General features: G+C 35.3%; 1 protein-coding gene across 5 annotated transcripts in view; it reads left to right on the forward strand.

The window, feature by feature from the left end:
• KIAA0586 (KIAA0586 ortholog) overlaps window positions 1-25819 on the forward strand; it is a 109454-nt gene that overhangs the window by 37296 nt on the left and 46339 nt on the right. For all 5 annotated transcript variants that reach the window (XM_026000602.2, XM_026000604.2, XM_072761653.1 and 2 more), the window contains exons 18-27: window positions 204-284; window positions 4832-5025; window positions 7874-7992; window positions 13383-13582; window positions 16424-16583; window positions 17136-17355; window positions 17878-18116; window positions 19167-19243; window positions 23820-23954; window positions 25557-25734. In XM_026000602.2, coding sequence (XP_025856387.1) covers window positions 204-284; window positions 4832-5025; window positions 7874-7992; window positions 13383-13582; window positions 16424-16583; window positions 17136-17355; window positions 17878-18116; window positions 19167-19243; window positions 23820-23954; window positions 25557-25734 — 1603 coding nt within the window. The remainder of the gene's footprint in view (window positions 1-203; window positions 285-4831; window positions 5026-7873; window positions 7993-13382; window positions 13583-16423; window positions 16584-17135; window positions 17356-17877; window positions 18117-19166; window positions 19244-23819; window positions 23955-25556; window positions 25735-25819) is intronic.

Genomic DNA, 25819 nt, shown 5'->3' on the forward strand with positions numbered 1-25819 from the left:
TTGATAGCTATTGGAATGAAACCTGATGGCTTTGGAACTATCTTGGATTTCATCTACTTAATGAAATCAATTCTTAACAGTATATTAAAATTTTAAAAAATAGGGCCATGTAATTACAAGCTTATCTTATGAGTGGAAATATGATAAATTATGTATAAATTAAAAAGATATTAAGCACAATGTTTTTGAAAATGCTTTCTTAGACCCCAGAATTTACGAAGGTAGATGAAGAAGAGGTGAAGTTTCCAGGAACAAACTTTGATGAAGTAATCGATATCATACAGGTAACAAAGCTTAGAAACCATGAGAAGTTATTTTTCTACAATATTCTTCCATGTGATTGATTATCTTTTCTTTAAAGACTTTATATATTAGAACAGATTTAGGTTCACAGCAAAAATGAAAGTACAGAGATTTCCCGTATACCTTCTACCCCCATACATGCATAGCCTCCCTCACTCTTAGCATCCCCAGTGGAGTGGTACATTTGTTAAAATTGATGAACCTACATTGACACATCATAATCACTCGAAGTCTGTAGTTTACCTTAGAGTTCACTCTTGATGATGTACATTCAGTGGGCTTGAACAAATGTATTCATTGTTATAGTATCATACAGAGTATTTTCAATGCCTTAAAATTCTTTCTGTTCCAAGGTTATCTGTGGTAAACACGGATCTTTTTATTATCTCCATAGTTTTGCCTTTTCCAGAATGTCATAGAGACAGAATCATACAGTGTGTAGCCTTTTTGAATTCTTTTACTTAGTTATATGCATTTAAGCTTCTTTCATATCTTTTCATGACCGAATAGCTCATTTCTTTTTAGCACTGAATAATATCCCATTGTTTGGATGTACCATAGTTTATTTACTCATTCACCTACTAAAGGACTGTTTCTGAATTTTGACAATTATGAATAAAGTTGTGATAAACATCTGTGCACAGATTTTTTGTGTGTGGACATAAGTTTTCATTTCCTTTGAGTAAAAATCAAGGAATAAGATTGCTATTGCTAGATTATATGGTAAAAATATGTTTAGATTTGTAAGAAACCACTAAACTGTCTTCCAAAGTGGACATTTTCCTTTCCTACCAGCAATGAATGAGAGTTCCTACTGCTGCACATCTTTGTCATTTGGTGTGTGTGCTAGATTTTGGCCAGATTTTATGTAGCGGTATTTCATTGTTTTGTTTGTTTATTTTATTTTATTTATTTTACTTATTTATTTTTTTTAATTTTTATTTATTTATGATAGGTACACAGTGAGAGAGAGAGAGGCAGAGACACAGGCAGAGGGAGAAGCAGGCTCCATGCACCAGGAGCCCGACGTGGGATTCGATCCCAGGTCTCTAGGATCGCACCCTGGGCCAAAGGCAGGCGCTAAACTGCTGTGCCACCCAGGGATCCCTGTTTATTTTTATAAAAAAGATTTTATTTATTCATGAGAGAGGCAGGGGCATAGGCAGAGGGAGAAGCAGGCTCTCTGTGGCAAGCCTGAGGCAAGACTCAATCCCAGGACCCAGGATCATGCTGGGAGACAAAGGTAGACACTCAACTACAGAGTCACTCAGGTGTCCCTCATTATTTTTTTTTAATTTGCATTTCCCTGATGACATCTGATGTGGAGCATTTTTGCATATGCTTATTTTCCATCTGTATATCTTTTTTGGTGAGGTGTCTGGTAAGGTTTTTGGCTTACCTTTAAAATTGGGTTGTTTTCTATTTTTGAATTTTAAGAGTACTTTGTATATTTTGAATAACAATTCTTTATCAGATGTGTTTTTTGGCACATATTTTCTCCTAGTCTATGTCTTGTCTTTTAATTCTCTTGACATTGTCTTTCACAGAGCAGAAGTTTTTTATTTGAATGAAGTCTAGCTTATCATTTATTTCTTTCCATGGATCACCCCTATCTAAAAAGTCATTGCCATATCCACAGTCATCTCAGTTTTCTCCTATGTTCTCTTCAGAGTTTTTATAGTTTTTTTTTAAAGATTTTATTTATTTATTCATGAGAATACACAGAGGAGAGAGAGAGAGAGGCAGAGACACAGGCAGAGGGAGAAGCAGGCTCCATGAAGGGAGCCCGACACGGGACTCGATCCTTAGGTCTCCAGGATCACACCCTGGGCTGAAGGCTGTGCTAAACTGCTGAGCCATTGGGGCTGCCCTCCAAATAAATTTTAGAGTCAGTTGATATCCACATAATAACCTGCTGAGATGTTTATTGGGATTGCATTGAATCTATAGATCAAGTTGGGAACAACCAACATCTTGACAATATTGAGTCTTCCTATCTAAGAACATAGAATATCTCAGGGTGCATGGGTGGCTCAGTTGGTTAAGCATCTGACTCTTTACTTAATAAGATTCTCTTGTTCCTCTCCCCTGCCTCTTAAAAAAACAAAACAACAACAAAAAAACATAGAATATCTCTTTATTGATTTAGTTCTTGGATTTTATTCTTTATAATGTTGTACTTTTCCTCAAATAGTTCTTGCACATATTTTATTAGATTTATACCTAAGTGTTTCATTTTTGGGGGTGTTTGTGTAAATGGTATTGTGCTTTTAATTTCAGATTCCATTTGTTCATTGTTGGCAAATTTGTTATAATCAATAATTTATTCTAGGAGGTTTTTTGGTCAGTTCTTTCAAATTTTCTATATAGACAGTCATATCCTCAGCAAACAAAGACAGTTTTTTCTTCCTTCCCAACACCTTTTGTTTCCTTTTATTGTCTACCTACATTAGCAAGGGCTTTTAGTACAGGGTTGAAAAGGAGTGGTAAGAGGAGACATCCTTGCCTTATTCCTGACAGTTGAGTATGCTTTGACCATTGATATTATGTTTTTTTTTAAGATTTATTTATTTAAAAAAATTTATTTATGTATTCATGAGAGACATAGAGAGAGAGAGAGAGGCAGAGACACAGGCAGAGGGAGAAGCAGGCTCCTCACAGGAAGCCCAATGTCGATCCCGGATCCCGAGATCATGCCCTGAGCCGAAGGCAGATGCTTAATAGCTGAGCCACTTAGGCGTCCTGACATTGATATTATGTTACAGTGCTTTGAGGAACTTCCCTTTACTTTTTAAACTAAATATATTTTCTTTTTTTTAAAATATTTTCTTTAAAATTATAAAGTTAGTATTCTATAGTACAATATTCTCTTCATTTATATCCTCTAGCTGCCTCAATGAAACTTAATGATTATCAGTTGTTTCCCATCTATATCTCATCTCTCCTGCTTCCTATTTTCTTCCTCCTTTCCATTTCCTTTGGCTTCCCTCCCTCCAGTCTAACCTTTCTTTATTCTGTTACATTTGTCTGTTTGATTTCTGGGTTCAGTAATCACAAGTTAATTCATATTGAGGGAAAAAGTTATGAGGGGTCGAAAACCTAAGAGGAGAGCCTGTATAGCAGGATGAACTATAGAAATGATAGAAATGGTAAAATAGAAGAAAGGGGAAAATGGGAGGAAGTAAACTATAAAGGATGGGAGAAAAGACCATAGAACATAGAAACTACTTGAATAATAAAGTGTCAATAGAATTTCAAGACATTTGTTCATATTTCTTTCAGAACTTTCAGAGCTGGGATCCCTGGGTGGCGCAGCGGTTTGGCGCCTGCCTTTGGCCCAGGGCATGATCCTGGAGACCCGGGATCAAATCCCACGTCGGGCTCCTGGTGCATGGAGCCTGCTTCTCCCTCTGCCTGTGTCTCTGCCTCTCTCTCTCTCTCTGTGACTATCATAAATAAATAAAAATTAAAAAAAAAAAGAACTTTCAGAGCTAAGACCAGTTTTTTTTATCATAAAATCAAAACCTATTTTAGAATATTAAGAGATATGCAATATATTACAATTTTTTGTTTACTGGTGTTCTCATGTGAACTCCACATGAGTGTTTCAGAGGCAAGAATGTTATTTATCTTTATATTTCTAATGCCTAACAAAGACACTTGACACCTTCTTTTTCCCACTGTACAAGTGAAAGAAACAGTTTTAGAAATAGCAAATGATTTGGAGTTCAAAGCCAAGTATTCCTACCCTGGCTCTGGCACTTACTGTGGAGTTCATTTTGTGATGGGAGCATATTAACCAAGTTATAATTTTTAAAGTCCTAATTTTTTTTAGGAGATAGATACAAAATTATTTACAGGTAGAATGATATCTGATTTATTTCAAAATTGTATGTGAAGGGTAAAGTGGATAAGAGGAAGATAGATAAGTTAGGCATGGGTTGGTAATTGTTAAAGCTGGGGAACAGGTAAATGGGATATGTATCATTTTATACATAACTGATATAGTATATGAGCACTATTTTGTTTGCTTTTAAACATAAGTGATATTTTCATGATGAAAAGTTTAAAATTTCAAAAACAACTCCTTTGATCATGATATGATGGTACAAATAATGTATAAGATAACCTAACTGCATATGTAAATGTAAGTTATAGATTCAGAAAGAAGAAGCAGTGATATTTGGAAACATCAGTTTTATTATAATAAATTAGGTTAATAAATTTCTAGTGGGAAATGCTAATGTTTTATGCAGGAATAACCGAGATACCTAGTTTGTTTTATGACTTCTTAAAATGAACATTGGGTTTAAAAAGACAAAATAATTGTGTAATTAGGGTTCTTCAATGCAATTTGTATGACAAATGTGTATATTATAAATAACATGATGCTACCTAATAATAAATGCTCTTGATTAGTGTAGAAGTGTTGGTTAATTTACCGACCTAAGTTCCCTGCCTATACTTGTCACTCAGTAAATGCTAAACAGGTACATGAATATAATAGTTTTGTTTTTATCATTACCAGGAAGAGGAAAAACGTGATGAAATTCCAGAATACTCTGAACCAATTCTGGAGTTTAACAGAAGTGTTAAAGTTGTTTCTACAAAATACAATGGTCCTCCATTTCCACCAGTTGCTTCTACTTTTCAGCCCACTACTGATACTCTGGATAAAATAATTCAGAGAAAAGAAACATTGGAAAATAGCTTAATTCAGTGGTGAGTTTACAGTGGTATTGGTGTGAAGAGAATCATAGTAGCAGATGTAAACAAAATATTAAGCTTTAGTTGAAAATCTTCCTTGTCTCCTTTTGTTGATTAAACTTTTCCTTTGCTACAGTCACTAGAAACTATTTGACATGATATGAAGGTTTAACTGGTTGTTGAAAGTATTGTTTCTTTCCTTGAATATTTGTATTTAGACTATTATGACAAAAGAGGCTGTTATTAAGTAACAAAAGTCTTGAAAATGTACACATTCTTTTTAAAAATATACATATTCTTTAATCCAGTGATCCACTTCCAGAATTCCTTTTTTTATAATAAATTTATTTTTTATTGGTGTTCAATTTGCCAACTTACAGAATAACACCCAGTGCTCATCCCATCAAGTGCCCCCCTCAGTGCCCATCACCCATTCACTCCCACCACCCCCCTCCTCCCCTTCTACCACCCCTAGTTCGTTTCCCAGAGTTAGGAGTCTTTCATGTTCTGTCTCCCTTTCTGATATTTCCCACACACTTCTCCCTTCCCTTATATTCCCTTTCACTATTATTTATATTCCCCAAATGAATGAGACCATATAATGTTTGTCCTTCTCTGATTTTTTTTTTATTTTTTTTTTATTTTTTTTATTTTTATTTATTTTTTTTTAATTAATTTTTATTGGTGTTCAATTTACCAACATACAGAAAAACACCCAGTGCTCATCCCGTCAAGTGTCCACCTCAGTGCCCGTCACCCATTCCCCTCCAACACCCGCCCTCCTCCCCCTTTCCACCACCCCTAGTTCGTTTCCCCGAGTTAGGAGTCTTTATGTTCTGTCTCCCTTCCTGATATTTCCCAACATTTCTTTTCCCTTCCTTTATATTCCCTTTCACTATTATTTATATTCCCCAAATGAATGAGAACATACACTGCTTGTCCTTCTCCGATTGACTTATTTCACTCAGCATAATACCCTCCAGTTCCATCCACGTTGAAGCAAATGGTGGGTATTTGTCGTTTCTAATCACTGAGTAATATTCCATTGTATACATAAACCACATCTTCTTTATCCATTCATCTTTTGATGGACACTGAGGCTCTTCCAGAATTCCTAGGGAAATAATTATGGTTCTGCTACTCAGTCACAGATTACTTAGCACATACAATGCTTACTATAAACAAGGCATTGTTCTGCTTGTTACTTCTATCAACTCGTGAAACTGTTTTATCCCTGTTTTTACCAGTGAAAAGCCTTAAGGAAGTTATGGAATAACTAAGCTGAATAGTAATAGTTACCAAGATTAAACTTAGAAGAATATTTAATGATGTTGAATAATATTTATAAATATTTAATGATGTTGAAAGATAATTACAAGAACTCATTCAAAAATAAGTGTGCAGGGGCACGTGGGTGGCTCAGTTGGTTAACTGTCTAACTCTGGATTTCGGCTCAGATCATGATCTCAGGCTTGTGAGATCGAGCCCCATGTGGACTTTGTGTTGGGCATGGGAACCTATGTAAGGTTCCCTCTCCCCCTGTCCCTCTACCTGTCTCCGCCCCCTACCCCTGCTCCCATGTGTACTCTCTATCTTAAAAAAAACAAAAAACAAAAAAAACAGTGGCAGCCTGGGGGTGGCTCAGTGGTTTAGCGCCACCTTTAGCCCAGGGCATGATCCTGGAGACTTGGGATCGAGTCCCATGTCAGGCTATCTGCTTAAGCCTGCTTCTGTCTCTGTCTCTGTCTGTCTCTCTCTCTCTCTCTCGCTCTGTCTCTCATGAATAAATAAATGGAATCTTTAAAACAACAACAACAAAAAAATAAACCAAAACCAAAAATAAATGTGCATAGGAAAAAATTTGAAAAACATATACCAAATTGTTAGTTGTGTTTATCCCTGAGTCTGGAATATTGTGGAGCCTTATCTTTTATTTTTTATTTTTTATTTTTTTATTTTTTTAAAGATTTTATTTATTTAATCATGAGAAACACACACACACACACACACACACACACAGAGAGAGAGAGGCAGAGACATAGGCAGAGGGAGAAGCAGTCTCCTTGCAAGGAGCCCAATGTGGGACTTGATCCCAGAACTCCAGGATCATGCCCTGGGCCGAAGGCAGGCGCTAAACCACTGAGCCACCCAGGGATCCCCTCTTTTTTTTTTAACTTCTATATTTTCTAATTTCTCTATAATGACTATCTTATATGTGTATAATAATAATTTTTCATCAGCCCTCTAAGGTGCTCTAAGGAAATGTACAGAAGTGATCTATTGTGTTCCTCTTTTCCTTCCTCTTTCATTTCCTAAAAATGACCTTGGAAATAAATTGCCTTTCCTTTTTAAGAGGACAACTACCTGTATTGCAGTCTCTATATTTATTTCTTTGAAGAGAAGGCAATTGGACTTCTTTTCTAACTCTGATCTTGTGTGCTTTTATATGGGTGCCTTCAGAGTAGGGAACCTAACATTTTAGGCACATTATATGTGAGATAATCCTTGACCTCAACCTTATTATGAATTTAGAGGTCTGCTAAACTTTTCATTAGACTAATCTGAAAGTTTTTTAAATCTATCTCCCACATGGAGATTCTGTTTTGTGTTGTTTATTTCGCTGGGAGATACATTTATTTCTTCTTTTCAGATTCAACCTTCAGAATTACTGCTTTCACTCATAAATGTTTCTGTCCATGGGTAAAATTTATTTTTACACGTGTTATTTCTAACACTTTATACATTTTTTTAATAATAAATTTATTTTTTATTGGTGTTCAATTTGCCAACATACAGAATAACACCCAGTGCTACACTTTATACATTTAATCAAATCTCAGAATCCTCATCTTTTATTCCCCAGGGTGGAACAAGAAATAATGTCAAGAATTATCTCTGGGCTCTTTCCAGTCCAACAGCAGACCATACCTAATGTTAGTGCTTCAGTCAGTGAGGCAAGTGAATCATTGACTTCTGATGTTGGTAAGTGAAATGGAATTTTTTACTTTTTTTGTTAAAAGATAAAACTTTGGAGTGCTGGGACACCTGGGAGGCTCAGTGGTTGGACATCTGCCTTTAGCTCAGGACATGATCCTGGAGTTCCAGGATTGAGGCCCACATCAGGCTCCCTACATGGAGCCTGCTTCTCCCTCTGCCTGTGTCTCTGCCTCCCTTTCTCACTGTCTCTCATGAATAAATAAGTAAAATCTTTAAAAACAAAAACAAGAACCTTGGAGTGCTGCTGGGTGGTTCAGTTGGTTCAGCATTTGACTCTTGATTTTGGCTCAGGTCATGATCTCATGGGTTGTGGGATGGAGTCTCATGTCAGGCTCTATGCTTAGTGGGGAGTCTGCTTGAGATTCTTTCTCCCCCCGCCCCGTACCTCCCCCTATTCACATGTGTGCACACATGCACGTTCTCTCTCTCTCAAATAAATAAGTAAATCTTAAAAAAAAAAAAAGATAAAACCTTCAAGTCATAGATTTCTGTATTTTAGAGATCAAATAGTCCCTCAGCTGACAAAAGATAAACTCTTACTTCCAATATCATTTCCCTGCTGTTCTCTGTGGTAGAGGTAAGTTTTCTCTCACCTACTTATTTCATACTGTAGCATTCAGATTATTCTATCCCTCCCACCCCAAATTTACTATTATTTTCCATAGTACTTTGTATATATCTTAGTTATTGTAACTATCAGATTGGATTCCAGTTGGCTGATATATTTGTCTCATTAGACTATAAATCACTCCAGATTATGGATGTTTCCCTTTTAGTGCCTAGACTTTGACACCTAAAGAGACTAGGTATTCACTGAATGGAAGAATGAACCTCTTTATGGAATCCATATAGTTCTCTTCTCATCCTGTCTCCTGTTCCTCTTCTGTTTTCTTCCCTTCCTCTTCTTCCTTTTCTTCCTCCCTCTCTTTTCTTTTCTTCCCCCTTCTTTTCCATCAGCTTTTTTGAGGTATAGTTTACTTGCCATAAAATTTACCAATTCTAAGTGTATAGTTTGATGAGTTTTGATAAATTAACACAACTGTGCATTAGCCACACAATCATGATCTAGAAAAACACTCGCATCGTTCCGAAAAGTTCACTCATGTCACTTTGTAGTTAGTTCCTCACCCCGTCCCATGCTACTGGTCTCTAACAACCACTGATTGGCTTTCTGTTACTGTATTTTTGCCCTTACCAGAATTTTATACATATGTAGTCATACGGTATGTAGCCTTTTGTGTCTGCCTTTATTTAGCATAAAACTTTGGCAATCATGTTTTGTACATGTAGTAATATTAATCATACAGATATATCATAATTTGTTAACCCATTTACCAGTCGATGGAAATTTGTAGCATTTTAGTTTGGGGCTATTATAAATAAAGCTATAATATGGATATTTCCAAGCAAATCTTTTAGATACAGCTTCTAATTTCTCTTGGTCATATGGTAAATAGATATTTAACTTTATAAGAAACTGCCAAGTGTTTTTAGAGAGGCTGTTCTATTTTACATTCCCAACCAGCAGTGTATGAGAGCTCCAATTGTTTAGTTGCTCTACATCCTCACCAGCACTTAGTGTTATCAGTGTTTTTAATTATAGACATTCTGTGAACCTGTGGAGGTAACTCATTATTTATGTTTCCCTAATAACTAATGACATACATTTTTTTCATATGCTTATTTGCTACCTGTACAGTTACTTTGATGAAATGTCCTTTTAAATCTTTTGCTCATTTTTAATTGAAGTTTGTATCTTCCTATTTTTGAGTTGTAAAAGCTCTTTATTTATTCTGAATACAAGTCCTTTATTGGATATATTTTGCAAATATGTTCTCCTATTTTATATCTCGCCTTTTTGTTTTCTCAGCATTCTCTTTTGAAAAGGCTGGGGCACCTAAGTGGTCCAGCAAATTAAGTGTATGCCTTCAGCTTGGGTCATGATGCTGGGGTCCTGGGATGGAGCCTTACATCAGGCTCTTTGCTCAACAAGGAGCCTGCTTCTCCCTCTCCCTCTGCTGCTCCTTCTGCAGCTCCCCCTGCTTGTACTTTCTCTCAAATAAATAAATAAATAAATACTTAAGGGAAAAAAAAAACAAAAGGTTAATTTGATTATTTTAATTTATCAATTTTCCTTTTAGAGTTTGTATTTTTTGGCATATTATTTATGAATCTTTCTCAAGATCATTAAGCTTTTCTCTTAAGTTTTCTTCTAGAAGATGTATGGCTTCAGATTGTGCATTTAGGTCTATGGTATATTTTGAGCTAATTTTGATCCCTACTTTATACTATATGCAAACATATTTTTCAGTATATGGATATCCAGTTGTTGTAGCTTTATTTGTTGAAAAGATTATCCTTTCACCTAATTAATGATTTGCCTTGACACTGTTGTTGAAAATTAGTTGGCTAAATATATATGAATCTGTTTCTGAGCTTTCTATTCTGTTCCTTTTTTTTTTTTTAATTTTTATTTATTTATGATAGTCACAGAGAGAGAGAGAGGCAGAGACACAGGCAGAGGGAGAAGCAGGCTCCATGCACCGGGAGCCTGATGTGGGATTCGATCCCGGGTCTCCAGGATCGCGCCCTGGGCCAAAGGCAGGCGCCAAACCGCTGCGCCACCCAGGGATCCCTCTGTTCCTATTTTTATGTCAGTACCACACATTATTATAATTTAAAAATAAATCTTGAAATTGGATTGTGTAAGTTCTCCAAACGTGTTCTTTTTTTTTTTTTTTTTTTTTTTTAGGATTTTATTTATTTATTAGAGAGATTGAGAGAGAGAGAGAGAATGAGCATAACCAGAGGGAGGGGCAGAGGGAGAGGGACCAGCAGACTCTCTGCTGAACACAGAACCCAATACAGGGCTTAACGCGAGGTTCTATTCCAGGACCCTGAGATCATGACCTGAGCCAAAGTCAGACAGTTAACTCACTGAGCCACCCAGGCACCCCTTGTTCATCTTTTTAAAACATTCCTATATATCGTTACCTCTATTTTTTTTGCTTTCTCTCCAGTCCAGAATTACCTACTTTTCTTCCTCCATAGACTATCTTTTAACTGCCCAAATCCTAGACTTCAGAGCCTATATTTGTGACTTAAGCTTTCTAATTGCCCACTTTCTCTTTAGTCCTTATGGAGCTTCTGCCCTTCCTCTAACAAAATTCCTCTTTCATAGAATTTGGTTGTCAAGAATAACCTTTTTTTTCCAGATCCCTATCTTCCTACATGGCTTTAGCATGGGCACTGTTGACTGCCTCTCATTCTAAAATGTCCTACTCATTTTGGTTTCTTAGAATCCATTCTGTTGTTGTTCCTGCTATCTTTTTAATTTCTTTAGGACTTTATTTCATAATTTTTTTTCCTGTTACTTGAACAGAAATTTCCCCTAAATTTCTATACTTTGTCCTCTTTCTTTTCTTTTCTCTTTTTTAATTTTTTTCTGGTCTCTTCTTGTCGTTTGTTACCCTTGGTCAGTTGATCACCCCTAGACCACACATCTGGGCTGCAAACTTGCCATTTTCTCTGTTGATGAATATTCTACTTGATGCTCCTGGCATCCCAAACTTGGCATGTCCAAAGTTTTTCTAGGCCAATCTACTCTTTCTTTGTTTCTGTTACATTAATATTAGAATTTTCCAAGTGCCCAGTCTCCAAAGCTTTGGAGTTATTGCTTGTTCTATTTTCTTTTCTCTGTTTTTCCTTATCTCCACCTGGCCATGCCCTGTTCCCTCACTCCATACAATTTATTGTTGCATTTAGTTAATTCTTCCTACCTAGTATAACTTTTGGATGCTTCTTCCACTGCTTCCACCCCAGGTTTTCTTTCAGCACTTTTTGAAAGGAAGGGAAAAATAATCAAAGTGATGAGAAAATTTATATTTTCCTGGATGAAAATCTTAAAATTTCCAAATTGGGCATGTAGATCCTGTTCTCTTTTATTTTAAAGCATGTATGTTGGGGATCCCTGGGTGGCGCAGCGGTTTGGTGCCTGCCTTTGGCCCAGGGCGCGATCCTGGAGACCCGGGATCGAATCCCACGTCAGGCTCCCGGTGCATGGAGCCTGCTTCTCCCTCTGCCTGTGTCTCTGCCCCTCTCTCTCTCTCTCTCTCTCTGTGTGTGACTATCATAAATAAATAAAAATTTAAAAAAAAATAAATAAAGCATGTATGTTTGCTTTTATTTTGCTTATGTCTGGACAGGGCTTTTGACCTTTATAACAGAAACGTTCTAATTTCTGATCATGCCAAAACAATAAATTCTGAGAACTGAAAAGGAGACATCTACATATGCTGTCAAATATAAATTTGAAATTTGATAGTCTTTGTTATGATAACTTCAGAGTAAGTTGCTATTACTTATCCCTCAACAAGTGATCCCAAGATACCTGTGACCACATTTTAGGGAATTCTGGGTATTGCTGCCTTAGTTGTACTAATTAAGGAATACTCTTTGGATAGTTATATCTCCATCAAATTGTATTGATCATTGTTTACATGTTTTCCACACAGAGCTTTAGAAATATAGCCACTTTAAGTCTAGTAAAGTCTGTTAAGGAAGTTTTACTAAATTTTATGTATATTCATACAAGTAAAAATGATAATCTATTTGGAATATTCATATACCTATCTAGCTTCTGATATCAAGCATGTAAACTACTATTAAAGTTTGAGTAAGAATAGCCTGTTGTTAGTAATGGATGTATCTGAAACTGGAAGGAAGGAAGGTTTGTTCTTCATATTTATGAAGTAGCTACTATTTCTCTAAAACCCCCCACAGTCACTGGGTCTTTTTGTTTTGTTATTTATCTATTTATTTAAAACATTTTATTTATTAGAGAGAGTGAGTGCATAATTTGGGGGGAAGGGCAAAAGGAGAGGGAGAAGCAGGCTTCCCGCTGAACAGATAGCCCAACACTGGGCTGGATCCCAGGACCCTGGAACAATGATCTGACCTGAAGGTAGACACTCAACCAGTCCTGAGCCACCCAGGTGCCCTTGTGTCTTTGTGTTTTGATTAAGATCTGTCATGGAGTTTCCTGTTGGAAATGTGGGTTGTTTTCAGATGAGAACTTTATGGGGTTGCAAATCCTTGTTATCACTAAATTCTGAAGTGGTAGGGAAGAAGGCTTTTAAGTAAAATTTTCATCTGGGTGTTTTCCTCTCCTTTATGGTTTGTTAAAGAGGGTGTTCATTATGTAACTTATCGTCTTATTCTCTTTTATAATAAGTAATTTTGTATTTTCATTTTTATTCTTCCTCCTACTCCTTTATATACATATGTTTGCATCTCTAAAATTTTAAGAATTAAAACTTGGATTGTCGACATGTTTCTTGCACACTTATTCTGAAATTCTTTCATATTTTTTTTAGTGGAAGGAGCAAGCGGTGGTGCCCTCCAGCTTTTTGTTGATGCTGGGGTTCCTGTGAATTCAGACATGATTAGCCATTTTGTGAATGAAGCTCTTGCTGAGACCATTGCTGTCATGCTGGGTGACAGAGAACCAAAGAATCAAGGTCCTATTGCTACAAGTGTTTCTGGGGATGTTTCAATAAGCAACACACACTTGCCGGTAGGAGTGACTCTCCTTTCATGACTTAGGGAATTTTTGATACATTTATTAAAAAACAGTAAGATGGATAAATTTTAAATTAGGTATCATAATAAGGTCATAGTTTATGGAGAAGATTGATTTTTTGTTGCAATGTTATTATAGTAATATTTTCCCCAGCATTTTACTTTAAAAACTTTTAAATCTGTAGAAAAGTTGAAAGCATAGCACAATGAATATCTGTATGCCCTTTATCTAATACTCACCAATTGATAACTTTTTGACATAATTTATGTCTTTATATGTTATATATTCTTTAAAAATCATTTGAAAGTTGCAAATGTCATGACATTTCACTTTTTGAAAGCATCAACAGTATCTCCTAAGAACAAGATACTTTATTACATAATAAAATGAAGAAAGTTAACATTGATATGTTAATACTATATAACTTTGATATGTTAATACTATATAATAATACTATATAACATAATAATATATGTTAATATTATATAATACTATGTAATATAGAGTCCATATTCAAGTTTCCCTATTATTCTAAAAATATCCTTTATAGATTTTTTTTTTTAATTGAAGAGACAGCCAGGGTTCACACATTGCTTTTGGTTGTCATATAAACTGCTATTTTTAATCTTTAAAAGAAAATGTATATTAGGCACTTTTGTTGTTTGTTTCATCAGCCTTATTATGCTAAGTAGTTTCTAATCTATTATAGGAACATGGAATTATACAAATTCAAAATAGACTCTCTACTACTACCAACTGTTTAAACCTTTGTAGACACTTTTGATTCTATAGATTATGAGGGTATCATTTTGCATAGGTGAAACAGTTAAACTGCCTCATTTGAAGTATAAACATAAAGTTACATATTTGAATTTTATGGCGGTTGGTATAATGTAATTGGCATGATGTGATTAGTGTGCCAGAGACTAGGTACATAGTTTTGGCCTGTGCTTTTTTTAGCTCATTGGTCATGCATGCTGTGCAGATGTTTTCAGGGTTGTGGCTTTCTCTGTGCTAATTAATGTTGGTATGTTTTCTGTCCATATACTCCATATATTCTACATATACTTTCTCATTCTACATGAGAAAATGTAGGAAAATACAATTATTAAGATTGAGAGGATGGACTTGGGAGTTGGGAAGATGTGAATTTGTACCTTCAGGTCTGTTGCTTTAGTTTCATATGTATAATAGAGAAAATACATAGAGTTTAAATAATCAGGACTTTACCAAAATCTGCTTACGGAGTATGTAGGAGGGGAAGCTCCCTTCTCCCACTGCCATATTGTTCATTATCTTCAGAATTGTCATGATTTTTCGTGGCCCTTTGGTCTTCGAAATATACATTAAAATTTAGTTTTCAAGTGGTGTGAAAGATTTTGTTGGGATTTTTATGGGAATTGATCCAATTTTGATTGGTTTAATTTGGAGAGATTGACATCTTTATGATACTGTTATCTTCTTAGCCAAGATTTTGTGGAAGATATAGTGAGATGATGAATGAAAAGAGCTTAATCTAATGCCTAGAATTTGGTACTTAATAGCTAATTGTTTATCATTATCATCCATTACCAAAACTATTTAGAATACCTTCAGATCCTCTCATGATGATGGTCAGTAGCATTATATTTGAAAACAGTGCTCTTATGCTATAGTTTTATGAAGTCAAGAGAAAAAAAATAAAGGCTAAGTACATGCTAATTATTAACCAGCGCTGTAGGATTTCTAATATGCTTCATGGTTTTTAAATTGCATGTCAATTTTCAACTCATAATACAGAATAAAGGCTAATTATCCTCCTGTCTATGATGTTTTAGAATGAGGAGAAAAAGGCAATGATTTGAAAAATAGGTAAAAGACATGTCTAGACAATTCACACACAAAAAAGAAACACAAATGACCCAAATACATATAAAAAGATGGTCAATATCACTGATAATAAAAAGTCACTGAAACCTCATTTTTACTGATTAGATGGTAAAACACTAGAAGTTTGATGGCATTGTATAGAAAACCTTGGGGAAATGGGAATTCTCATATCTTTTTGTGGTTAGTGTACAATAATATAACCCTGCAGAGTGAAATTTGACAATATATATTCAAATAAAAAATGCAATTAACCCATTAACCAAGCTGTCCCACTTTTAGGAAGTTATCCCACAGATAATCTATACACATATGAAATGCATTCAGTCAAAATTATGTTTGATGACGGGAATGGAACTAGGTAGATAGGACATGGTTAGGAAATGAAACTTAATTTGCACTATTGTTCTTACGTACCTTTTTGAATTTTGACTCATTTGAATAATTTCTATTTAGCAAAACTATTTTAAAGTGTTTACTTTTTTCTTCGTCCGTACTTTCCGTCTCCATATTATCTTCATTTTATCCCCCATTTGCTTTTTCTTATCCTTTCTTACTTTTTGCAAGCTCTGTTCTTTTGTGCTAAAAGGCTACTCTTTGATATCTTGTCAGTTAAAATGTTTCCTTTCTGTTACATGGCCTACCCAGCTTGTGTTTGCATTTGATCTTCAGCTGTATATTCACTGTATCTTCCTCTCTGTATTAGGAGAGGGAGCCTTAGGTTTCTTTGGGGCCTACTTCAGAGGCAGAGCTATTTCAATAGCCTGAGGCTCTCTGCAGGCTAGTCTTGAAACTAACAGCTAGAAGTACAAGGAAGGGCTCCATTTCTTTCCCATTCATTTAAATTCTCTGTAATCAATGAATGAACTCATTTCATTGTTTTACATTACCCTTATTTTGGTGATGATAATATCTTATTGATAATATCAATAAATAAATAATCATGATATCTTGTTTTTTTTATTTTAGGCAAGAATATGTACCCCAGTGGCTACCCCACAGCCAACTCCTCCTCGCTCACCTTCATCACCTCCTAAGGAGCGTGTGTTAGTAAAAACTCCAGATTCTTCTCCCTGTGATTCAGATCATGATTTAAGTATTCCTGAGAAAGAAATACTTGCTGAAAAAGGTAGAAACCTTATTTCTATATATCAGTTTTAATCTGTATCAATAAGATTTCATGGTTTATTTTACAAGGTGTTTTGTAGATTAATACACATATACCTGTTGCTTATTAGGTTTCAGTAAATCATTTTTTCTGGCAAGAAAACTAAGAAATTGGTTGCCATTTTTTAAAGTATATGATCTAGGGATGCCTTGGATGCCTCAGCCAGGAGACCATGTGACTCTTGATCTCAGGGTTGTGAGTTTGAGCCCTATATGGGGCGTAGAGATTACTTGAAAAAAATAAAGCATCTTAAAAAAAGTATATGATGTGATACACACTTAGACTACTTTTAACTTCATGGCAGTATAAAAATGATAGGTCTTTTCAAGATTTTCTTATACTTTACTAAATTAATTTGAGAATTTTCCCATTAATGGCCATTATTATTATTGTTAGTGATTATTTTATATGCCAAAATGTTGAGAGATTCCTGAAACAACATATCTTGCCTTCCTATGGAGTTGTTTATTGACTTTTATCTTTTAATTTCTTTTTTAAACAACAAATCTTTAGGAAATGAGGTGTCTGCCATCACACTTGTTACTACTCCAGTGGTTACCCCTGCTACTACTCCTCCTCCTGCAGCAGCTCTTTCCCCAAGTTTGTCAGAGATTTCCATTGATAAATTGAAGCTCGCAGGCCCAGAGCTTCCTAAGCCATGGAGTGATGGAGACCTGCCACTGGAAGAGGAGAATCCTAACTCTCCTCAAGAAGAACTTCACCCAAGAGCTATGTAAATAACATACTCACTTTCAGTAACTGTATTTCATCTTAAGTTGACCTATATGATCTATTGAAAACATTAGAAATGTTGAAGCTTTATAAACCACAAGCTTAGTAGAAAGAAGTTTCATAAACTTCAAGTTTTTAAGATTTTCACCAAATTTATTTGTGCCTTCAATTATTTTTTAAAACATTTTTTGTGGAACAGATTAAAATATATTGTTATAATATTGTTAGTCATATAGAAAATCATTCTTCCCCAGAGCGAATCTTCATTTACAATGATCAGTTAACTTTTCTATTACCATACAGATTTATTTTAGAGATGGTAGAACTTTTAAGATGGTCTGTGATTAAAGCATGAAAACAATTATAGTATGGTATATGTAGTATAGTAGTATGGTAATTATAGTAGTGCAGATTATAGAAATACTTTGGTAAGGGGGCCTTTGAATCTGTTTTTTTTAAATATAAAAATTAATATAGGCCTTTAGTGACCTAATAAGTTCAAAACATGTCTTTTTCTTCTTAGTGTAATGTCTGTGGCCAAGGATGAAGAGCCTGAGAGTGTGGATTACCCTCCTCAGCCTGCACCTCCAGAATTTCCGCTTCCTACTGGCACCAAGACCCTTCCCCCCACACAGATGCCAGGTTCTGATTCATCAACAGAAAGCACCTTGGGTGTTACTGTCACTGAAACTGAGACTCTGGATAGACCTATCTCCGAAGGAGAGGTTTTACTTAACTATGGTCAAAAAGTGGCTCCCAAGAGTAAGTTAAGTTGTTTCAATTGATTTCACTGGCTAGATTATGACAATTCCTAAGTATTACTTTTCTATGTCAAGTGTTTTTACTTAATTTTCAGGATTAAACATGGTATAATAATGGGCTCTGCAAGTTAACTTTTCTATGCCTTAACTTCAGAGAGTTAACTTCTCGCTCATAAATCTCACCTTCCAAAAAAAAAAAACAAAAAAAAACCAAAACTCACCTTCCAGAAATAATATCACGCTTAATGGTTTAGGGTTATACCTTTCCAAGTCTTTTTTTTTTCTATGCATATAAATACGTGTGTGTGTGTGTATGTGTGTGTATTTTTACCTTTAAAAAATGGGACCATACTATATCTATCTATCTATCTTGTTTTGAAGCCAGACTTTTTTTTTTTTACCTAATAATATATTGTGGACATCTTTCTATAGCAATACATATAGCTGTACCTCATTTTTTTAGTTGAGTGTGGTCTCTCAAAACAATGCCATAGTGGTTAGCATGTAGATTGCTTTCAGTATTTCCATACTATACGTAACTCTCCAGTGACTATTCTTATACACACTTTGTGTACCTATCTGATAAATTCCTTAGAATACATGCCTAGAGGTGGAATTGCTGAATCAGAGTATGCACCTTTAATACATACATACCTTTAATACATGATACATTGTCAACATGTTCTTTAGAAAGGTTAATCAGTTTTAACTTTAATCAATTTTTAAATACATCAATAATATATAGTATTAAATACATCTATTAAATACTAATACTAGTAATACTAGTAGTATTAGTGTCTTTTTCTCAATTTCATAATTACTGTTGATACCTTTAGTTCTTTTTAATTTCTGACAAACTGGTAGGTAAAGTACAAATCTCATCTTTGTTATAAAATGTACTTTAAAAAAAGCTGGTGGGGATTGAGTAGCTTGTGAATTATTATTTATGAACAGTATAAGTTTAAATGTCATGTTCTCTGGCTTTATAGTAAGATTATTTACTAAATTTATGTTTCTTCTGTTTTCTAAATTTTTACAATGTAATTTCTAGTTTTAGGAGATGGAGGACTGTATCTGATGAACCTAAATGATAGCTTATCCAGTACTCTACATGATGCCCTTGAAATGGTAAGAAATCACTGGCTCCATATTGAATTCTGACATAAAGAATACTTCAGTGAACTTGGTGCCATTGATCAGGATTTTTTCTTAGATATTTGAGTTATAGATATAAAATTTAATAAAATATCCATGAAGAAATTTAAAATTTCTTGCATATTTCATTATCATATATGCACATTTCATTTCATTCATGCATGGATAATATGCATATATTCATATATGCACATTTCTCACATCTCTCATAAATGTGAGAAATAAGATAAAATTATTAACCTCTGTGGCTCCAGTAGTTGAAAAATGAAGTTAATGTAATTATGTAATGAAAATCTAGCTCAATGAAAATCATCATATGGGTAGATTGCCTATATATAATTTCTGACAGGACTTTATCTGTTTAAACCTGCTCTCTTATGATATATGTATTATTTTTCCCTAATCAGGATTGTAATTCTTTGCCCTAAAAATAATTGAGTTTGTTAACATAAGAAAAAGAAACTGAAATAGGACATAGTAGTATCAGCACTTCCTAGTTATTACCTAGCTCTATGGAAGAAAAACTTGGTATTTAAAAGCATTATTACAGGGACTCCTGGGTGGTTCAGTTAGTTAAGTGCCTGACTCTTGATTTTGGCTCATGTCATGATCTCGGGGTCCTGGGATGGAGCTCCACACTGGATTTTGCACTCAGTGGGAGTCTGCCTGAGGATATTCTCTCTCTCTCTCTTTGTGTCTCTCTCTCGCCCTCTGCCCCTCCCCCGACTCTGTGTGCATTCTCTCTCAAATAAATATATATTTTTTATTAGGGGCACCTGGGTGGCTTAGTCAGTTAAGTGGCCAACTCTTGGTCTCACCTCAGGTCTTGATCTCAAGGTCATAAGTTCAAGCCCCACATTGGGCTCCATGCTAGACATGGAACTTACTTTGAAACTTATATATAAATATATATTTATATAATTAAATATATTTATACAAATTTATATATATGTTTATATTTAAATTAAATATATATAGTTATAATTATAACATGGGTAATATTAATTAGTATTACAATATATGTAATATCAGTTAGTATGTATCCACATATAAATATCATGCAGAAATGGTAATAGGAATTATCTTTTGAAATACTACTAAGGAATAGAAATCTTTACTTTTTATATATATTTTTAACCACCTAAGCAACGGAAGGTAGTGCTACTCAATTTTCATCTACATTTATCTATAGCTTTTGCTAAGTATTACTGTTATTGTTGCTCTTTTTTAAAAAGTTTGATATTTTTTTTTTTAAAGATTTTATTTATTTATTCATGAGAGACACAGAGAGAAAGAGAGGCAGAGACACAGGCAAAGGGAGAAGCAGGCTCCATGCAGGGAGCCTGACGTGGGACCGGATCCTGGGACTCTAGGATCATGCCCTAGGTGGAAGGCAGGCGCTAAACCCGCTGAGCCACTCAGGGATCCCAAAGTTTGATAATTTTTGACATGTAGATATCTGTAAAACCATTACTACAATCAACATAATGAACATATCATCATTCAGCACTCCACAAAGTTTCCTCATGACATTTTGTAATCCCTCCTCATCTCTTACCAGTCCTCTCATCTACCACATGTATACCACAATTACTGGTCTACTTTCTGTAACTATAAATAGTTTGTGTTTTCCAAAATAACAGAAATGGAATCATGTGGTATGCTTTTCCTCCCCTGCTTGCTTTAACTCAGCATAATTATTTTGAGATTCGTCTGTGTTGTAGTGCATATCATTGTTTGTTCCTTTCTTTTTTTTAAAAAGATTTTATTTATTTATTCATAGACACAGAGAGAGAGGGGCAGAGACACAGAGGGAGAAGCAGGCTCCATGCAGGGAGCCTGATGTGGGACTCGATCCTGGGTCTCCAGGATCACACTCCAGGCTGCAGGCGGCGCCAAACCGCTACGCCACCGGGGCTGTCCTGTTTGTTCCTTTTTATTGCTGAGTAGTAATGTGTTATATGGATGTACCACAATTGGTCTGTTCACCTGTCAGTGGACATTTAGGTTTATTCCAGTTTTGGCTATCACAAATAAAGCAACTGTGAACATTTGTGTACAAGTTTTATATGGACATATGCTTTCATTTCCTTGGGCAAATACTTAGGAGTAGAATGAATTTATATGTGGTAGGTATATGGTAAACTTTTTAAGAAAAGCTATTTAATTTGATCTGCTGAAATTTTGTATTGGTTTTTACATGCATGTTTTATAGGAATTACATTTTACAGGAATTATAGGAATCTGCAGTGAGTTTTGGGCTTTGCTCGGACATATGGTTAAATTACCTAAAGATAGTTCTACCTTTTTTAGTCCTGCTTTAAAGATTCATTAGGGGCGCCTGGGTTGTTCAGTCGCTTAAGCATCTGCCTTCAGTTTAGATCATGGATGGTCTGGGACCTTGGGATTGAGTCTGGCTTTGGGCTCCCTGCTCATTGGGGAGTCTGCTTCTCCCTCTACCCCTTTCCCCTGCTTGTGTGCATGCTCTCTCTCACAAGTAAATAAAATCTAAAAAGAAAAAAAAGGATTCATCAGGCAAGACCAGAGCAGTACTTACTCTATGGCTATTTGTTTCCCACTGTGGAGGCAAGACCCTTCTAGGCACTCCACTCAATGCCTCATTAAATGTGGTTTTCCAGCCTTCCTGGTGGGAACAGCTATTACTCCAGCCAGTGTATACACCCTGGGCACTGTTGGAGCCAGTCCATTCTCCAAACTCATAAGACTTCCTCACATGTGTGTGCTGATCAATATTCAGTGCTCAAAGGGTACCCTCTGCAGATCTCCAGAGTACTCACCCTGTGCAGCTTTTACTTTCCTGGTAGCCTGTCTTATGAACTCTAGCTGTCTTGGCTTCCTTGGAGTTTCAGTCGCATCTTAGCTCAGGGGACCACTGAGCTCTGCCTGGATTCTCCCTCTGTGCTGCCACCTGGAAAGCCCCACAGGCGGTCAGTGGGAGCAGTCCCAGGGCTCTCCTAATTTGTTGCCATCTCTCAGGGATCACTGTTTTTCGTTACCTGATGTCCTGTGTCTTAAAATGCAATTTTTCACATACTTTGTCCATTTTTTAGTAGTTTCAAGGGGTTAGGTAAATCCAAAAGTAAAGTCTGTTGGTGTTATTATCTTTCCATTTGTATCATTATATACGATCATGATGAAAACAGAAAGAGATTGGTGTATTTTTGAAAGATCACGTCATTCTATCCCTTTATGATCATAATGCTAGAAGTTCCTTTAAAGCAACTAGTTGCGGGGTGCGTAGGTAGCTCAGTCAGTTAAACATCTGCCTTCAGCTCAGGTCATGATCCCAGCATCCTGGGATCAAGCCAGGCATTGGGCTCTGCTCAGTGGGGAGTCTATTTCTCCCTCTCCCTCTTCCTCTGTGTGCGCGCTCTCTCTCTGAAAGAAATAAATGAAATCTTGAAAAAAAAAAAATAAAGCAACCACTTGAAGTCATGTAAATAGGACTGTATATTAAATTCACTAGTGGAACCTTAAAAAAATATGTATCCTGGTTCCATCCTCTGATGTGAGGATTCAGCAGATCATGAGAGTTGTATGCTGTTGTGTGTGAGTGGTTAGAAGCCTAGACCTATATATTTTGAAAAAGTTCCCAGTGTTCTCATGTGCATCCTTTGTTATATGTGACTACTCATTTCACAGATGTTGAGTGAGGTTAAATGATTTGTCCATGTCACATAGCTATTCAGTGACAGATATGCAACTCTCTTTGCATAGATACATGGTACCTTTTCCTTTCATTTTAAGCTAATAACTCTAAATGTTGAGTTCTGTGTGGGGCTATCTGAATCCTAAAGCTGAAGTTACAAGCAGCTGGGTGCTCGTGGTGAAGCATTTCTCAAGTCCACAAACAGCTTTGGAGGCTACATAGCATATATTAAATATCCTTAATAGTATAAAGATTCTGAATCTGGAAATTAACATATTCAAGTAATGAAATTTGTTAAAACCAATTTGCTTTACTGTATATATACAGGGTTATAAAATAATGCATTAAAGAGATTTTTTTTGGTAAGATTTTAATGGAATAGTTACTTCTCTAACAGTAATTATAGGTGCCTTAACATATTTCTGCAGTTTTTCATTTTAGCCTGCAGTGCAGGATGCAGCATCCCTACGTGCTCTGCCCCCATCACCACACTGTGGTGGTGTTTTAGGTGCTGCATAAATATGAAGCAGGAAACTGTATGAGCCAAAAACTTGATGGCCCTATATAAAACATTTATAAATCATTATAAGTCAATCACTTGGGACACAGGGTCCAGTTTTCATGTTTATTATAATAAATGTCCAGTTTAACTGTAACCAAATTATTCTATGCTGTTGTTTCTTTTTGAGGCAAACTAAGGAGTTGTTAGTTGTCAAATGAAAATGAGAACTAGATGAAAATACAGTCTACCTTCTTTCCATAAAGTGTTAATAAGACTATTTTCATGGTGGTCTTATGTTTTATTAATCATAAATCAAGAAAAATGCAATTGTTTCTTAGAATTTTTGGTTATATTAATTGTCCCTATATTTCATTCAGGATGATGATCCTCCCAGTGAAGGACAAGTAATGAGGATTCCCCATAAAAAAATTCATGCAGATGCAATTCCTTCTCTTCTTGCTAAAGAAAACCAGGACTCTTTGGTTTCACCACAAGTAGCCTACCATTCAGAGGTACTTATTAACCTTAATGATTTTTGTTTTCTTTTGGTTTGATCTAAATACAGGAAAAATAACAAAATATTCCTACTTTTAGTGAAAGCATGCTAATTCTTCAACTTATTCAGGGGTCAACCTTTTAGTGACTTTAACCTGAAGTGCAAACTTTAGAGTTTTACAGTTGAAAGGAATTTAGGCCATCTGTTCCAGCCCTTTTGATCTACAGTTGAGAAAAACTGAAGCCCTTTTAAATGATTTGTGAGGATCATTCATTCATTCTTTCTTTCACAACCATTTCCTGAATTTCTAGTATATGCCAGACATATAGTACCAGTGTCTGCAGTCTGGGTTGTTACCAAGATCAATGATCCTTATGAGTATGAGAACATTTTGTGAGTAGGCAAGCTAAGGCTTCAATAGAGTCATAGCATATTAAGGTGTTAAATAGCTCAACAATTACAAGTACCCTGGAAAATTGATTCACAATAGAGAAGGTACTATTTATTGCACAACATTTTATATAGTGGTGGCAGAGTAATAGAAGCACTGTGAAATATTCCTAATTAATTTCTAGGGAAAATGTATCTGCCATCATTCTGAACTTAAGAGTCTCCAAAGGTTTTATTTTAATTGCAAAACAATCTTTTTCTATTTAAAAGCTATTAAAGTAATTAACATTCCTAAAGAAAAGTCAGACTAGGGACTTAGAGGAGATAGAAGTACACAAGAATTTGGGGAAATTTTAGAAAATCTTGAATGTTGAGCTAAGAAGTTGGATTTTATTTTGTAGTTCAACAGAGCCATCAAAGATGTTTCAGCAGTGATTTCTTCATATACCCTAGTAAAAACACTTCGTTGAAATTAAACCCCATTTAAATGAGAAACATGAGAACGTTCAGATAATAGAATTTTTATTCAGTTCTGGATTAGTAAACTCAATATTTCTAAGTCACAAAATGTGGTAGTGATCAGATATATAATTTTTAATACAGAAAGAAAATAGAAATCATAATTTTCTTTTTAGTTTTTAGATTTTGTATATTTGATAAAGAAATATATTTGTACTTGTATACTTTCCCAGGTAAAAAAGCTTTATTAAATATGGTGAAAGTAGTCTTCTTCCACTTATATACTTATAAAAATGTAGTTATTTGGATAGGGGTAATGTTTATGTCACGTAAGGTATATTTTCCTCATCATACTTGTTTAACTATAAAGTTCACTCTAGCCAAGTTCAGGCAGTTTTTATTAATGGAGAATGAAAGATAAATTTTCTGTTATTTTTATTTGAGGCTGTATGAATCATATGTAATGTGTGCCAGCATTTAGTTTAAATCATAAAATTTTTCTTAGATGTTTTGCTATTGAATTTGGAGTTGGAAAAATAGATAATGGTTACTTATCTTCATAAAACATTAGTAACAAAGCCAATTGCTAGATGCCTGATTGAACTAACTTTTTAAGACTTTCAGTAGTGTGAGTGTGGCATCATAATAAGTACTTTCTAAAATATCTTTCAAGTAGCCAAGTGTCATGGATCATGGTATTTGACTAATTTTTGCTGTTTTGACTTGAATTTAATATGGTGTTTTTAGCAATTGTTTCTGCCTTCCATAGGACTTGGAAAACAGTGCAGGTGAGCTTAGTGAAGGACAAAGGCCTGGGCTGACAGCAGCAGCAGAGAACATCTTCCTGGGACGTTCTGTCTCTGTGCAGCCACCTGCCACTAATGTGGGGTCTTTGGGTCAAAAATGTGCTCCTAAACCACTATCTCAGCAATTTGACACAGTTACAGGTATGCACCAACACATTGCTTCTTTATGTATCATTTATTAGAATGCACTTGACTCCCATCACACTTTCTTTGTACTGTTTCCATG

This window comes from Vulpes vulpes, chromosome 6 (assembly GCF_048418805.1).
Source record: "Vulpes vulpes isolate BD-2025 chromosome 6, VulVul3, whole genome shotgun sequence".
Lineage (NCBI taxonomy): Eukaryota > Metazoa > Chordata > Mammalia > Carnivora > Canidae > Vulpes > Vulpes vulpes.